This window comes from Bos indicus x Bos taurus, chromosome 8 (assembly GCF_003369695.1).
Source record: "Bos indicus x Bos taurus breed Angus x Brahman F1 hybrid chromosome 8, Bos_hybrid_MaternalHap_v2.0, whole genome shotgun sequence".
NCBI classification, from domain to species: Eukaryota; Metazoa; Chordata; class Mammalia; order Artiodactyla; family Bovidae; genus Bos; species Bos indicus x Bos taurus.
The window spans coordinates 24,916,741-24,932,901 of record NC_040083.1 but is presented as its reverse complement, the minus strand read 5'-3'; the positions used below and the strand labels follow the sequence as shown (position 1 = coordinate 24,932,901).

At 37.6% G+C, this 16,161-nt stretch overlaps 1 protein-coding gene and 1 non-coding gene across 2 annotated transcripts in view; both read right to left on the bottom strand.

Annotated features, from left to right (window-relative positions):
• Nucleotides 1-1,513: 1,513 nt before the first annotated feature.
• The window catches only part of HAUS6 (HAUS augmin like complex subunit 6), a 44,479-nt gene continuing 29,831 nt past the window's right edge, over nt 1,514-16,161 (bottom strand). Inside the window, exons 13-17 of the mRNA XM_027549168.1 lie at nt 11,384-11,450; nt 10,888-11,073; nt 8,893-9,028; nt 6,282-7,325; nt 1,514-4,827 (exon numbers count right to left, since the gene is read on the bottom strand). Coding sequence (XP_027404969.1) covers nt 4,766-4,827; nt 6,282-7,325; nt 8,893-9,028; nt 10,888-11,073; nt 11,384-11,450 — 1,495 coding nt within the window. The 3' untranslated portion in view covers nt 1,514-4,765. The remainder of the gene's footprint in view (nt 4,828-6,281; nt 7,326-8,892; nt 9,029-10,887; nt 11,074-11,383; nt 11,451-16,161) is intronic.
• LOC113897953 lies at nt 11,532-11,665 on the bottom strand. The gene has a single exon (XR_003512467.1).

Genomic DNA, 16,161 nt, shown 5'->3' with positions numbered 1-16,161 from the left:
TGGCAACCCACTCCAGTATTCTTACCTGGAGAATCCCAGGGACGGAGGAGCCTGGTGGGGTGCTGTCTATGGGGTCGCACAGAGTTGGACACGACTGAAGTGACTTAGCATGCATGTGTGCATTGAAGAAGGAAATGGCAACCCACTCCAGTGTTCTTGCCTGGAGAATCCCAGGGACGGAGGAGCCTGGTGGGCTGCCATCTATGGGGTTGCACAGAGTTGGACACGACTGAAGTGACTTAGCAGCAACAGGCATTATCTGAAGTTTCATACTAATACAAAAGTCAGTTTATACACCTTCATCTTATGAATAGTGAATAAAAGTACATTCTGTTGTAATGAGAAAAAGTACTCTTATAGCAATAAAGTAGCCCTCCCTCTTTACCATTACTTTAATTCCATCATACAGAAGGCAAAGGAAACAATTCCAATACTTACGTATCAGCTAAGAAAGATGTATGGTCACACCCCACACACACATCTACATAGGTATATGTGTATTTAATCAATACAACTGGAGAAATCACAACCATGAAAAAACATGATAAAAGCAATAAATGAAAAATACTAAGTGAACAAAGATTAGCATAAGCTATAGGGGATTTTGGAGAAGGCAATGGCACCCCACTCCAGGACTCTTGCCTGGAAAATCCCATGGACAGAGGAGCCTGGTGGGCTGCAGTCCATGGGGTCGCTGAGAGCCGGACAGGACTGAGCGACTTCACTTTTCACTTTCATGCATTGGAGACGGAAATGGCAACCCACTCCAGTGTTCTTGCCTGGAGAATCCCAGGGATGGGGGAGCCTGGTGGGCTGCCGTCTATGGGGTCGCACAGAGTCGGACACGACTGAAGCGACTTGGCGGCAGCAGCAGCAGCATAGGGAATTTTAGAGAAGGGACAGGAAAATGGATAAGGAAAGAGACTTTAAGGTGAATGTGAGATTTGTTCTGAACCTTAAAGGACAAAGGGCTTCCCTGGTGGCTCAGCTGGTAAAGAATCCGCCTGCAGTGAGGGAGACCTGGGTCCAATCCCTGGGTTGGGAAGATCCCCTGGAGAAGGACAGCTACCTACTTCGGTATACTGGCCTGGAGAATTCCATGGACTGTATAGTCCATGGGGTCACAAAGAGTCAGACAAGACTAAGAGACTTTCACTTTCTAAAGGACAAATATAATTGTGATAAGCTGGGAGATGAAACTAGGATGTTCCAGGTTCAAAATTGTGAATTAAGATTTTTAAAGACACATGCTGACCAAAGCACTTTAGTAAAAAAAAAAAAAAAAGAGGGGAGACCATGGTGGAAGGGGGAATAGATGAATCTATGGAGGGAACCTTGTATGCCTTTAAATTTTAACCCAATTCTAGAATTACCATTTTAATGGTTTTTCCAGTGGTTTTTCCATTTTAAACAAAATGGTATGATCAAAGCAGTCCCTTAAGGACAAAAGGCATGTATGCAGGCAATAACAAACAAGGAAGAGACTAAAAGCAATAAGTCATAATCAAAATGGTTTACAAGAAAGTGACAGATTTAATATACTTTTGTTTATACAACTAGCATACAAAGGACAGGGAAGAATGCCAAAAACTCTCAGCCTATCCCAGGTATGACTCATTTAACAATGTGGTTTTTGTAAATCCATTAATATCTAGAGATATTTTGATCTTCAGATTCTCAGCAATTGAGGGCCTACACTTATTGTAAGCTTCAGCTTCCATTCAGTTCAGTTCAGTTCAGTCACGCAGTCGTGTCCGAGCCTTTGCAATCTCAAAGACTGCATGCAGCACGCCAGGCTTCCCTGTCCATCACCAGCTCTAGGAGCCTACTCAAACTCATGTTCATTGAGTCGGTGATGCCATCCAACCACCTCATCCTCTGTCATCCCCATCTCCTCCCACCTTCAATCTTTCCCAGAATCAGGATCTGTTCCAATGAGTCAGCTCTTCACATCAGGCGGCCAAAGTACTGGAGTTTCAGCTTAGCATCAAGTCCTTCCAATGAATATTCAGGACTGATCTTTTAGGATGGACTGGCTGGATCTCCTTGCAGTCCAAGGCACTCTCAAGAGTCTTCTCCAACACCACAGTTCAAAAGCATCAATTCTTCGGCACTCAGCTTTCTTCACAGTCCAACTCTCACATCCATCCATGACCACTGGAAAAACCATAGCTTTGACTAGACAGACCTTTGTTGGCAAAGTAGTATGCTTTTTAATATGCTATCTAGGTTGGTCATAACTTTTCTTCCAAGGAGCAAGCATCTTTTAATTTCATGGCTGCAGTCACCATCTGCAGTGATTCTGGAGCCCAAAAAAATAAAGTCGGTCACTGTTTCCATTGTTTCCCCATTTATTTGCCATGAAGTGATGGGACCAGATGCCATGATCTTAGTTTTCTGAATGCTGAGTTTTAAGCCAACTTTTTCACTCTCCTCTTTCACTTTCATCAAGAGGCTCTTTAGTTTTTCACTTTCTGCCAAACAGTTTCCTTATCAAACAGCTAAGATCTATAAAGCAGTATGGTGTGAATAGTGTACCTAGCTTCTTTAAGAAACCCCAGGACTAAAGGCAAATTATATCCCCTGGCACTGACTCTCAAGTTTCTTATTAAGCCTAACAATTACCAGGGAAGCATATTTAAAAGTAGAAATTTCTAATCCTCATTTTAGACCTACAGAATCCACATTTTTTAAGATGTATCCCAGGTAATTTCTTGAGTCCATCTTAGACAAGTCATTTAAAGAAGGTCCCTAGCTTTGGTATCATTATCTATAAAATAGGTACAATATCACTATCTTACAGAGGTTTAAGAATTAATTGATAAAATTTGTATTATTAAGTATCTAATACATATTATTAAGTATATGGGTTTCCCAAGTGGTGCTAGTGGTAAAGAACCCACTTGCCAATCCAGGAGACGTGAGAGACTCGGGTTCAATCCCTGGGTGGGGAAGATCCCCTGGAGGAGGGAATGGCAATCCACTCCAGTATTCCTGCCTGGAGAATCCCATGGACAGAGAAGCCTGGTGGGCTACAGTCCATGGGGTCACCAGGAGTTGGATATGACTGAAGCAACTTAACATGCACACATATTAAGTATCTAGGAATGGCCCTGGCAATTTGTAGATGCTAGTATGAGAGCTGCACCTTCTCCTTAACATATTAATTTTGAGCTTACCAGTACTGGGTTTCTTAAGACTAAAGAACAGTTTCCTTGTAGACCTGCAGAATCCCTATTTGTTCTATTAACTAATAAAAGAATATGCCACCTGAGGAGAAGCTTTTCTCTTCCACTTTCTTTTCCACTGCTAATAGAGTAATTATATGTGTTTTTCTTATGTCTTTTCTCACACACACCCACACACACATGCCTGGCCTTCAAACTTGGATCAAACAAGCAACACAAAAGAAAATAAGCCAAAATGAGTCATGAAAGATGAACTATTAAGCCCATCTACTTCCAGAACTCTCTCCTTCAACTTTTCTCCTCTTCTGGCCAGTTTCTTGGCAAATGGACAAAGCTGCGATGGTTAAGAGCTGGCATTAGACACAGGGGTGCTGTAGGTGCTATAACCCTTCCAGCATGTACTTAACCTCCTGGTTCACAGAGGGTAATGGCATGTATTCACCTGAATGCTAAAGACAAGCCTTTCTCTTGGCTGGGAGGCCTGACTAAATCAGGCAGGACACTATACAAGAGACCTCACATCTGACTCCCATTTAGAGTCCAGAAAGCCCACTCCTGCAGCCATATCCTACACCTTGGCCTTTTAGTTCTGAGGTCTTGTTGGTTTATTAAGGAAGGAAAATAGCGTTAAACCCTAGCTTCATCACCGACTTAGCTGTGTAACACTGAACAAGTTATTTAACCCCAAATTCAGTTTTTTCAAGTTAATTTGAAGCTGTTCTATAGGCAGTTGGGGAACTGATGGTTTCTGAGGAGGAAAGTAGCAATACAAATTAGCTCCCCCAAAAGTAGTGCCCCTCCAACAAAAAATACAGACTAATTTATTTTTTTCTGTTCAAATAAAACACTAGAGTTAAATTCTCAAAGTCTAAATTAGTCTAAACATAAAACTGCTATACAATCCACTGAATGGATTTATAGTTATTGTCCCTCAAAAATATCTAGTCATCTTCCACTTTTTTCTTTCTACCCCAGTCTTCACTATCATCACAGGCACTTTATTCTATCAAACATCATTTTTCAGGACCAACCTACTTGAATAATCATTAAGCCTCTTTAGAGCTTTCCCAAACTTAAACTTTGTCATTTTTACAATACATTACTCTCCTCACTTAATAGAAGTTATTTCCCTAAAAAGAAAAATCATATATCTAATAGCTATTAAGTAAACCACTTGATAAAATTACATCAAAAACTACTCATCTTTATGTTAATTAACTGAATTAGGACATAATAAATTAGCCTACTACCTTGTCATTTACTTCATGCTTACAATATTACTCTGGCTTCCTGGGTAGCTCAAATGATAAAGAATCTCAAGAAAGAAACCAAAATGGCTTCACAGTTGCTTTCCAATACTTCACAGTTCAACCCCCTATCCATACAAAGCAAGAAAATCCAAACATATTCTCCTTACCTAAAAACAGTAGAAAAGGCTAACAGGCATTATTTAAGACTTTTTTAGACTTTGAAAAACAGTTACACTTCCCATGTGTATTTAAACTGCAAATTAGTTTTTATTTTATGTCACTGCTTCAAATTAAGTGCATCACAGTTAAACTGACTGGGCTACTGCTTCATCTTGTTGAGTCAGATGGAGATACTTCTGCATCAAGGCTCTTATTCAAGATTTCTTCTTCTGTAAAATTGATTTTAAAAAGAGAAAAAAAAGGATAAACATTATAAAGAAAAAGTATGTCAAATTCCATGTAATAGCAAACTTCAGTCTTCAGAAAAAGTTCACAGGCAAATACGTAAATGTGATAAAATTACCGTTATTCTCACTGAGGTACCTCTTTGCCAGAGGTACATCTGTCCTAGAATACTTTTTAACACACCAGTGTTTAATTATCATGGGCAAATCAGAATGATTTATAATCTGTATTACCAGATCTATATCTGTTCTAGCATGCTTTAAGAGCAGTGTTTGTTTTGTTGAAGTACAGGTGATTTACAATATTGTATTAGATTTAGATGGACAAAGTGATTTATATATTTCTTACTACCTATATTATATTGATTTTATATTTTTTAACATATACATTATACATATTTTATACTATATTACATATTTTTCCATTATTTTCCATTATAGGTTATTATAAGATATTGAATACAGTTCCAAGAGCAATTGTTTTTAACTTTTTATGATGAGCCAAACTTATCTGCCATTCAGCTTCAATAATTATTAATACTAATTGTTACAAGTTGAACTGTGTCCCTTCCAAAAGAAGTTCTAACTTCTGTACCTCATGTTAAAGTACATGTTCTGTACCTGATGTTAAAGTTCTAACCCCTGTACTTCAGAATATGGCTTTATTTGGAAATAGGGTCACTGCAGACATATTCAGTTAAGAGTAGGATGGGAGCACAATGGGCTGTCAGTCTATACGACGAGTATCCTTATAGGAAGGTACATAGAACACAAGGGGAGAATGCCATGTGCAGGTGGAGGCAGAGATGAACTACGCTGCCACAAGCTAAAGAACACCTGGGAGTATCAGAAGCTAGAAAAGTCAAGGATCATCCTCTGTGATTTCAGAGGGAACATGGTCATGCCAACACTGTGAGCCTGAGTACTACCCTCCAAAACTTGTTTCCTCCAGAAACAAAAAAATTTCTGTTGTCTTAAGCCACCAAGTTTGTGGTACTTTGTTATGGCAGCCCTAGGAAAGTAGTACACTGACCCATCTTGTCACCACACCCCCATCAAATTACTTCAAAGCAAATCATAGATACTATAAGTTTTGAGATATTTCTTAACGTTTTTAGAACCATCTTCCATTAGTGAAGATTTTGACAAGATCTGTTTTCAGTAGTTTGTATTACAAAAGCAACAGGTTCCAGGATTTTGATTTTGTTTTCCACCCCTGTCCCATACCAGTTGTAAGTTATATACATCATCTCATCACAAGAGATTCTGAAAGTACCCATAAAAATGATGGATTCACTTTTCTCATCCTGACTGAAGGAATAAGGAATATATTCTGTCTCATTAACAAGATCATGTAACAGTCACTGAATACTATTTTTACGAGAAGTTGAGAGAAAACTTTCCACAGGTCAATATGCCCACGTCTAGTTAAATCTTACCTGTTAAATTAGATAGAAGTTCTCCAAGGCTACATGGTATTGTGGTCTTCAATCTTTGTTCCACTGGAGAAAACTTAATTAGTGGTGAAAGAGACCGTTTTCTTTCACCAAGGGACATGCGTGAAGATGGTTTTGTATAGTCAATATGCAAATCATGAATGCCCAAAAAATTAAGCATATCATCAGTCTGCATCTTTTGTGGAGTAAGGCTCAATTCTGGTTTGTGTCTTTCAAGTATTTCAGGATTAGAGAGGTAAATTTCTTCCCTTTGCTTGGATGGAGATTTCTTCAGAGCCTCATATCCACTGCAAGTAGCCTGTAAATTGAAGTCTGATTCTGGAGTAGTCTGTTTTTCTCCCACAACATCTTCTGTGAAAATGCCACTGTGCATAGGACTATTTGGTTCCAGGTTAAAAGTGGCCTCTGTACTACTGGGGCTAATAAGACTTATGTGACCAACTTCTGGAAGAGTTTCATGTAATATGCCAAAATCACCATCTTTAAAACTGGAACTAATTTCACTTGATACCTGAAAACAGTTCCATAACATACTGTTATACATGGAAAAGTCTTTGTAAGAAGCTTTTGATTGGTCTGATATTTTAATATTATCTTCTTCACTGCTACCTAACACATTTCTTCTATTGCCTACAGCAGGGGAAAATGTCTCTATTTGGCTAGTTTCTAAAAGTTTGTTCTGTAAAGTTGTACAGTCCAAATCTTGCATACAAATTATGTCCTTATTTAACAAATCTGATGGATTTTGTGTTGTTGGTTCACCTATGCAAGTGGTCACCACGGGTTTCTGAGGCACACACTCGAGGCAATCTGAAACAACTTTCTCTTCAGGCAGATGAGAATGACTAGAATTGGACACAGTGGCTGCTGACAAGAAACTGGCCATGCTAAACTCTTTTTGATTATGCACCACAGGTAAGGATTCTGGCAATTCTTCTCTACGTTCAGTATCCACTTGAATTGGTTCTGTACTTCTGTTATCTTCTGTATCAACAGCTTTTCTCCATGAGCTCCGAATTTCACTTACTAATTAAATGAAGAGGGAAATAACATAAGTTGCTAATAAATTCCCAAACAGAACATGCAATTAAACATTTCATTTCTCGTGCTCAAGATAAAGCTGCTGACTCAGTATATGTTCATAGGTATGCCAGCTGAATGACAAGGCTCCACAATATACCAAAGTCCAACAACATCAAAGAACCACATCTCCAAATGATCACACAACAAACAAAAGCTGTTCCTGAAATATGCATATACTTTCACACAGCACATACAAATTACATGTGTTTAAAAGATATTTTCTTGTCCATCTAGGCCAGGGTTCAGCAAACTTTTTCTATAAAGGGCCAAATAGTAATACATCAGGTTTTGCACACCATCTTGTCTGTGGCAACTGTTCAGTTCTGTCACTGTTGTGCGAAAGCAGCCATAAAAGATATGCTGACAAATGAACAAAGAAAGAAAGTGAAGCCGTTCAGTCATGTCTGACTTTTTGCAACCCCATGGATTGTAGCCCACCAGGCTACAGAATCCCATGTAGTCCATGGGATTCTCCAGGCAAGAATACTGGAGTGGGTTGCCATTTCCTTCTCCAAGGGATCTTCCCAACCCAGGTCTCCCGCATTGCAGGCAGACGCGTTAACCTCTGAGCCACCAGGGAAGCCCTACAAATGAACAAGGTTGTGTTCAAAACAACTTTATTTATAAAAACATACAGTGGGCGGATGTGGTTCACAAGATGTAGTTTGCCAAACACCAACCTATACAGTGGCTAGGTTCAACCTGAACTGAATCCATTTAACTTTCAATATGTCATTTCTAGTAGTATAATGGAAATTACACTTACTCACTCACCCAGGATGATGTGCCTACATGAGGACAAGAATATCAGAACTTTGCCTATGTGATACAGGTTGTAAGGAGAAACTACTGGAGAGTCTGACAAGCTTGGGAGCAATAGATGAGATCTCTGTACACACAGTTTTTGGCTGATGCTGCTGGTTGTTGACTAGAAGAATATGGCCTCCATACTCTATAAGTGGGCTTCCCAGGTGGCTCAGTGGTAAAGAATCTTCCTGCCAATGCAGGAGACATGGGTTTGATCCCAGGTCAAGGAGATCTCCTGGAGAAGGAAATGGCAACCTACTACAGTATCCTTGCCTCTATGGGAGATCCCATAGACAGAGGAGCCTAGCAGGCAACAGTCCATGGGGTCACACAAAAGAGTCAGACACCACTTAGGAACTAAACAACAACTCTATAAATGTTGATCACAAATCAGATGTGGAGGCAGAGGATTTTATTAAGTAATCAACTAAAATATTTTCCAGGAAAAAGCCAAGTAAAACAACAAACACAAAACTGTATAGTCATCAGGGCAAAATAATACTGCTGAAGGACTGCCATATGAGTGACAGTGCTCACAGTATTTCAGTAAAAGTCCCCCACATCAAAACAAATAGAGCCAATGCCACTAAACTGAAAGATACAGAAAACAATTTTAAAATGAATTTCAGAAGATCTGTCAGACCATGGTTCTAACAGTAGTATGTCTAAGAAAGAAAAGTGACCAAAAGCATTATTAACTTACTCAAGTTTTCTGGAGTTCGGGGAATTTGACTCCTTGTTAAGAATGGGTTAGAAATTAGAGAGTCAATTAGTTCCTCTAATTTTACTTCTTTTTCTTCAGAGAGCTGTGGTGAATTAGATAAAACTGCCCTTGCGACCTAAAACAGAAAATAAAATCAAAAATATAAAGCCCATTGGTAGACTACAACAAAAGCCATAATAACAGCAACATGCACAAAAATAAGCTCAATAATGTAGCTCCCAGACACTTCATACAGACTATAGAGGCACAATCCTATAAGGTGAAATCAAACCCCAAACCCATTTCCTCCCTTCTTATCTTAAATGAATATCCTGTTACATAGAGAAAAAGATAAATCTTTATACCTGGAAAGATTTAGACATAGATAGTTCTGACTACAGTGATCTGAGCTATATGCCACACTTATGAGCTTCACAATTCCATATCTGCTAAAATGACCAGTTCTAAAGCATACAGGTTCTTCTTAAAGTCCACTGAACAGTAGCACCTCTATTAATAGAGTACATTATGGTGACAACATACTTCTTTCTCATAAATTAGTGAACAAAACATAGGAATATATTTTTAAAATAGAGAAAAGCATACGATATGAAAATAGCATTCTATACTAAATTTTAATAAAACCAGGAAACAAAAATAAGTAAATTAAAATCTCTGTGCCCTGAGATTCCTAAAAAAGAAACTGCCTACAACCATAATCAAACTGACTCCAGTTCACCCTCCTCCATGAAAAGAGATGGCTTCTCAGAATTCTAACACTAAATATTCCTTGTCATAAACACCACTATTGTTGTTGTTTAGTCACTAAGTTGTGTCTGATTCATTTGCAACCCCACAGACTGTAGCCCACCAGGCTCTTCTATCCGTGGGATTTCCCGAGCAAGAATACTGGAGTGGGTTGTCATTTTCTTCTTCAGAGGATCTTCCCAATCCAGAGATTGAACCCAAGTCTCCTGCATCAGGAGGCAGATTCTTTACCACTGAGACACCAGGGAAGCCCTGTCATAAACACTATTAGAATTAATTTCACTTTTCAGACCTTTATGAGATGTTAGGACTCTCCTCTTCCATCCCTTCTCATACCACTGCTACTATCAATTCTTTTAGCCAAAAAATGTGCCTTTCCTCCCATATCAGGAAAGAAAAAAAGAATGACTAACCATCTTTTCTTTAGTACAGAGTCAATCAGCTAATACAGAGAAACAAAAAATTTTAGAGATTTAAAAATACTTAAGAGACCACGAAACAATGAATGAATCAATATGCACTAAACCAAAATTTTCTTTCAGTTGCTCAGGAATGTAAAACAGCTGATATACTTTCTGGCTGTTTATCCAAATTCAAACAATGGGAAATATGTAATAAAAATAACATTAAAGAATAGCCTAGCCATTTAATTTATGTAAACTGAGTTCTAATACTCAGCATTAGTAGTAGTATACGGTCACTTACCAGTGAAAAGTAGAAAAGTATTAGGAACAGAGCTGGTTAAGAAAACCAAGATCATAAACAATCATGCATTTATTCACTTCTGAAATATTTAAAAAGCAGAACAAAACTTTTGCTTAGTGATAATATATATTATATAGCCTTTGTTCTAAAATTCAAAAACAGAGGAAGCTCAGCTAAGAAATAGATAACAGAGTATTTTAATAAAGTATAATGATTGGGTGTTATCTATCCAACAATTTATATAATGATTAATTCAAAAAATATTATACATGTATTATTTTTACACTCTTGGATAGTTATAGAATGGGACATGGGTTCTAAACCATGGATGTAATCTTAAGTAAGTTTACTTCATTATATCTTTCCTACTTTAGGGGAGGATAAACTTTGCTTTTTTTATTATCTGTGACCTCCTTTCCAAAAATACCCTAGTTAATCAATAATTAACTATACTTCACTTATAACCCCAAACCATCAAGAAAATAACATATTTCAGTATACTTATTACAATATTTTTCTAACCTCTTCTACCAGATGATCTTGCTCCTTCTGGAATGGATTGCTTTTTTTAGCTGGCAGAGACCCTCCACACGCACTACTATCTGTATTCTTTACAATATTTGATGATGAAGAGTTTTCTACATTAAATTCTGGTGTTTTCTTAGGAACTGTTTCATTTTTCTCTCTAAGAGTTACCAACTTCGTGTCCTGAAAAAGATAGATGTATAATGTTAAAAACTTAATAATGGTACCCGATCTTTATTAGAGGTTCTAGAGTTATCATGAACCTATAAAAAGTTGTTAACATTACTATAAAAACTATGTTCACTGACACAATTTAAAAATTCCAATATTCCCATTTAGAAGTAGTAAAAAATGTATAAATAGGAGTGGTACATAATGTTCACAAACAGGGAAGTGTGAAAACAAATTTAATTTGAGATATCAACAAAAGTAAAGAATATTTTATCATAAATAATTATGGTCAGAATTAATTTTAAATTGTTTTAAAACGTACCTTTTCAAGTAATGTAACAATGTCTCCACCTAATGGTGGAACTGGCTGTAACGGGAAAGAAGCAGGGCTAAAAGGAAAAATATTATTAAATCCAAGTTATGAATAAGAAAGAATTCCATTCACTTGATATATCTAAATATTGTAAAGAAACTGTCTGCCCCGTATCTGTCCGTTACGATTTCTCTCAATTCGTCCCGGTCATCAAAAGGCAGTGTATTATTCTAGGGAGGTATAGTGACAATTAGAGCAGTACTTCAGCCCAATTTGTGTATCAGCCTCCCATATTTGAATATTTTCCTTACCCACTATGTATTTTAAGTCAACAGCATTTTTTACACAGGTTAGATGACTTGATGAACACTCAGAAACTTGAGTACAGGGTAAAAACAAATTCAGTTAACTAATAATAATCACATTATTGCCAGAAGATTCCGTGGAGAAGGAAACGGCAACCCACTCCAATACTCTTGCCTGGAAAATTCCATGGACTGAGCAGCCTAATAGGCTACAGTTCATGGGGTAGCAAAGAATCAGACACGACTGAGCAACTTCACTTTCACTTCTTTCAGGCTTCAGATAACAGAAGCATTGTAGCAGCAACTGTAAGCTTCTTTGGATATTTCAGGTCCAAAAGCAATTTCTCTTACGCTGAATTTTTTATGGCCAATATATTATAGTAAAGTCATAAAACTTTAATTTGTGACATTCTACACTGTGCGCATGCTAAGTTACTTCAACTGGATCCAACTCTGTGACCCCGTGGACTGTAGCCCGCCAGGCTCCTCTATCCACGGGATTCTCCAGGCAAGAATACTGGAGTGGGTTGCCATGCCCTCCTCCAGGGGATCTTACCAACCCAGGGATCGAACCAGCATCTCTTGTCTCCTGCATTGGCAGGTGAGTTCTTTACCACCGAGCCACTTGGGAAGTCCTATTCTACACGTTTTGGCTTGTCTCAGGTCAGATTTGGAGAAGGAAGTGGCAAACCACTCCTGTATTCTTGCCTGGAGAATCCCATGGACGGAGGAACCTGACAGGTCATGGCTCATAGGGTTGCAGAGTCGGACACGACTGAAGCGACTAAGCATTCAAGCACGCATTCTACACATAGTGTTCCTTAATCTCTTAGATTCTCTTGCCCCTTTTGGTAAACATGAAAACCTTACACATCTTTTCACTATAATTACAAAAGAGGGTATTAAATATTTTTTAAGCCTTCAAAGTAATGATAACTTTAATCATTTATCTTCATCTTGAAAGTGCTTTCAAATTCAATCATGGATTGGGTCTGCTCACTGACCAAAAGCCTCACAGGTAAAGTGAAAGGTAGGATTACCACTTTCAACATCAAGCATACCGATTTTTTCCTTTCTGTTCATAGAAAAGTACAAACAGCTTTGCAAATATTTTACATAATAGCAAATATTCTTTTCAAACTTTTTCAAATGTGCTCTTCTTGAAATCTACCTTCCAAACATAATTCAAAAATCACTGAAATTGCTCAAGCCTCAACTTTGTCTTGACAGGATATGATCTAGATATCTAGAGCAAAAGATGAATAATTACTATTTAGCGTGACTTCATCCAAATTCTTCACCAAACTTGACATGAAAATGATCAGAAAGCCCTTTAAAGCAGGGCCAGCAAGTTATGGACAAACACCACTAAGATGCCACCAAAAGACTAGTGAGCTCCTTAAGGACGAAGACTATGTCTTACCAAAGGCTATTCCCAAGTCCTAACAGTGCCTGGCACTTGGTAGTACAACACATATATGTAACTGATTAATGGATGGATTGATCAATGAATAAATGCCACTTGAAGATGAGGTTCTAATAGATGCCACCAAATTTTTCTATTTGAATCATTCTTGCAGAGTCTCATAAGAGAGAAAAATGAAACCACATTCTATACCTCTTCTCTCTCATTTCGGAAGTGGCAACATGCTGTTAGTCTTGCTAATATCTTGATTCAACTTTAAACTGAATTGAGCGAGCCCTGGCTCAGTCCTTACTCTCTACCCACTTGCCATGCCAAAACTGAGGCCCAAGAAATCCAGATAAAAAGGGTACTGATCCTATTGTGGAAATTTACCCTAAAAACATTTCCAAAAGAAAAAAGACATGCTTTCTATAGTAAAATTTTAAGGAAAACCTAAAGTCTAAAAATAAAATATTACACAGCTATTTTAAGTGGTTCTATAATGTTAAACACATACACAAACTTAAAAAAATGTATTTATGCTATGATAATGCTGAGAAAATTTTGTATTTTAGAATACAAGACTATATTCATGCTTTGATTAGAACTAAAATTATAAGTAAAGTCTAAAAAGTACTTGGGAAAGAATCTGAAAAGTGATTTGTTAGAAATTTTAGCTAGTTTTTTAAATTTTTCATTTGTTGTTGTTATTACAATATGTCTACAACTAACAAAGAAATAATTAAAGAAGAAGGAAATAATAAAATGAGATTAGAATTCAATTTCTAAGTCTAAGGATGTTTATTTGGAATGCATGCAATATCACACTGCCCTATCTTTGAAATGCAATAAAGGAGAAACTCTAGAGTGTAAAGGTCTAGAAGAACTGCATCACCACCACTAGAAATATCATGGAACCCTCCTTTCCAGAAACCACTGCAAAGAAAGGTACTATGCACAGTGTGCAGCAAAGGCATCACCAATTGAATTGATTGTAGGTATAGTGAAGCCTCCATCACTCTGATCAAAACCAAGCCAGGAGATTTATGGAGAAGACTCCTTATATTTTAGTACTTGTGAAAAGTCAAACAACACACTTACTCTAAAAACTACATTCATTTCATGTTTTTTAACTGAATAGCTTAACCATTTTCACATATGAATTTCCCAATTAACTACAGTGACACTGATGTAAGATGATGCCTCTATAAATATTTAGTGTAACAGCTGTACTATATGCCAAAAAGGGGTATTTCTTTAAGTGCAATCTACCCACATTACACATGAAACATTGTATTACAAAATACTTTTTTAATAAACAATTCTGAGAAGAAATTTTACTTCTACATCTCAGTAATTCAACTCTTCACCTCTCTTCTACTCTTCTATTAAACAGTAATAAATTTTCATTTCCCATTAAGCATTTATCCTTCATCACCAAAAGCCTTCCTCTACCTTCTTTTAATATCCCAACCTATAAGTAAAATTAAGCATCAAAAGACAGTTAAAAGCTCCAGGAGCTTGAAAGAGGATAAATGAGGAACTGAAATTATTTAAAACAAATTTTTCCAATTTTAAGAGAATTCTATTTGAATTAAATTTTTAAGAGCTAAGTGTCTGGCTCCTGTAGAATTCTGATAGTATATCTTAGTACAAAATTCTACCTCAAGAAAGAATCTTAAGGTTCATGTTGTTCAAAAATAAAATCAGATTTGTGAATTAATCTACTAACTCCATTAATTTTTAGTCCAGCAAGAGATGTTAATCAAAATTAATTTGTTCTCTCAAGAAAAGACATGAAAAAATAACTGAGACTGGGAGCACCAACTATTTCCCTCTAAGAGGCATGCTTTAAGAACAACTGTGATAAGAGGGTAAAATTAGCAAGCCCAATAACTTTAGTTTCTTCAATACCAGGTCCTCACTGAATATTTCATTATATTTCTTTAGGTACTTAGAAAATCAACATCACATCCATATCTAAAAACAAAAATAAAATTCTTTCACAAGTAGTCCAGACCATCTATGAACAGAAAATTACTGCAGAGCAAACTGCCAATAGCATAATTTCGCATTTAAGTTTTGACTCTGGTTATGGTGTTTTTTGATCTGTGGTGGTGGAGAAGACTCTTGAGAGTCCCTTGCATGGCAAGGAGATCAAACCAGTCAATCCTAAAGGAAATCAGTCCTGAATATTCACTGGAAGGACTGATGCGGAAGCTGAAACTCCAGTACTTTGGCCACCTGATGCAAAGAACTGAAAAGACCCTGATGCTTGGAAAGATTGAAGGCAGGAGGAGAAGGGGACGACAGAGGATGAGATGGCTGGATGGCATCACCAATTCGATGGACACGAGTTTGAGCAAGTTCCGGGGGTTGGTGATGGACAGGGAAACCTGGCATGCTGCAGTCCATGGGGTCACAAAGAGTCAGACACGACGGCACGACTGAACTGAACTCAATGGTGTTTTAGTTTATTATAACTTACTAAGAGCAGTGGCCACAGGACTGGAAAACGTCAGTTTTCATTCCAACCCCAAAGAAAGGCAATGCCAAAGAATGCTCAAACTACCGCACAATTGCACTCATTTCCCACACTAGTAAAGTAATGCTCAAAATTCTCCAAGCCAGGCTTCAGCAATAGGTGAACCAAGAACTTCCAGATATTCAAGCTGGTTTTAGAAAAGGCAGAGAAACCAGAGATCAAATTGCCAACATCCGCTGGATCATGGAAAAAGCAAAAGAGTTCCAGAAAAACATCTATTTCTGCTTTATTGACTATGCCAAAGCCTTTGACTATGTGGATCACAATAAACTGTGGAAAATTCTGAAAGAGATGGGCATACCAGACCACCTGACCTACCTCTTGAGAAACCTATATGCAGGTCAGGAAGCAACATGGAACTGGACATGGAACAACAGACTGGTTCCAAATAGGAAAAGGAGTACGTCAAGGCTGTATATTGTCACCCTGCTTATTTAACTTATATGCAGAATACATCATGAGAAACACTGGGCTGGAAGAAGCACAAGCTGGAATCAAGATTGCCGGGAGAAATATCAATAACCTCAGATAT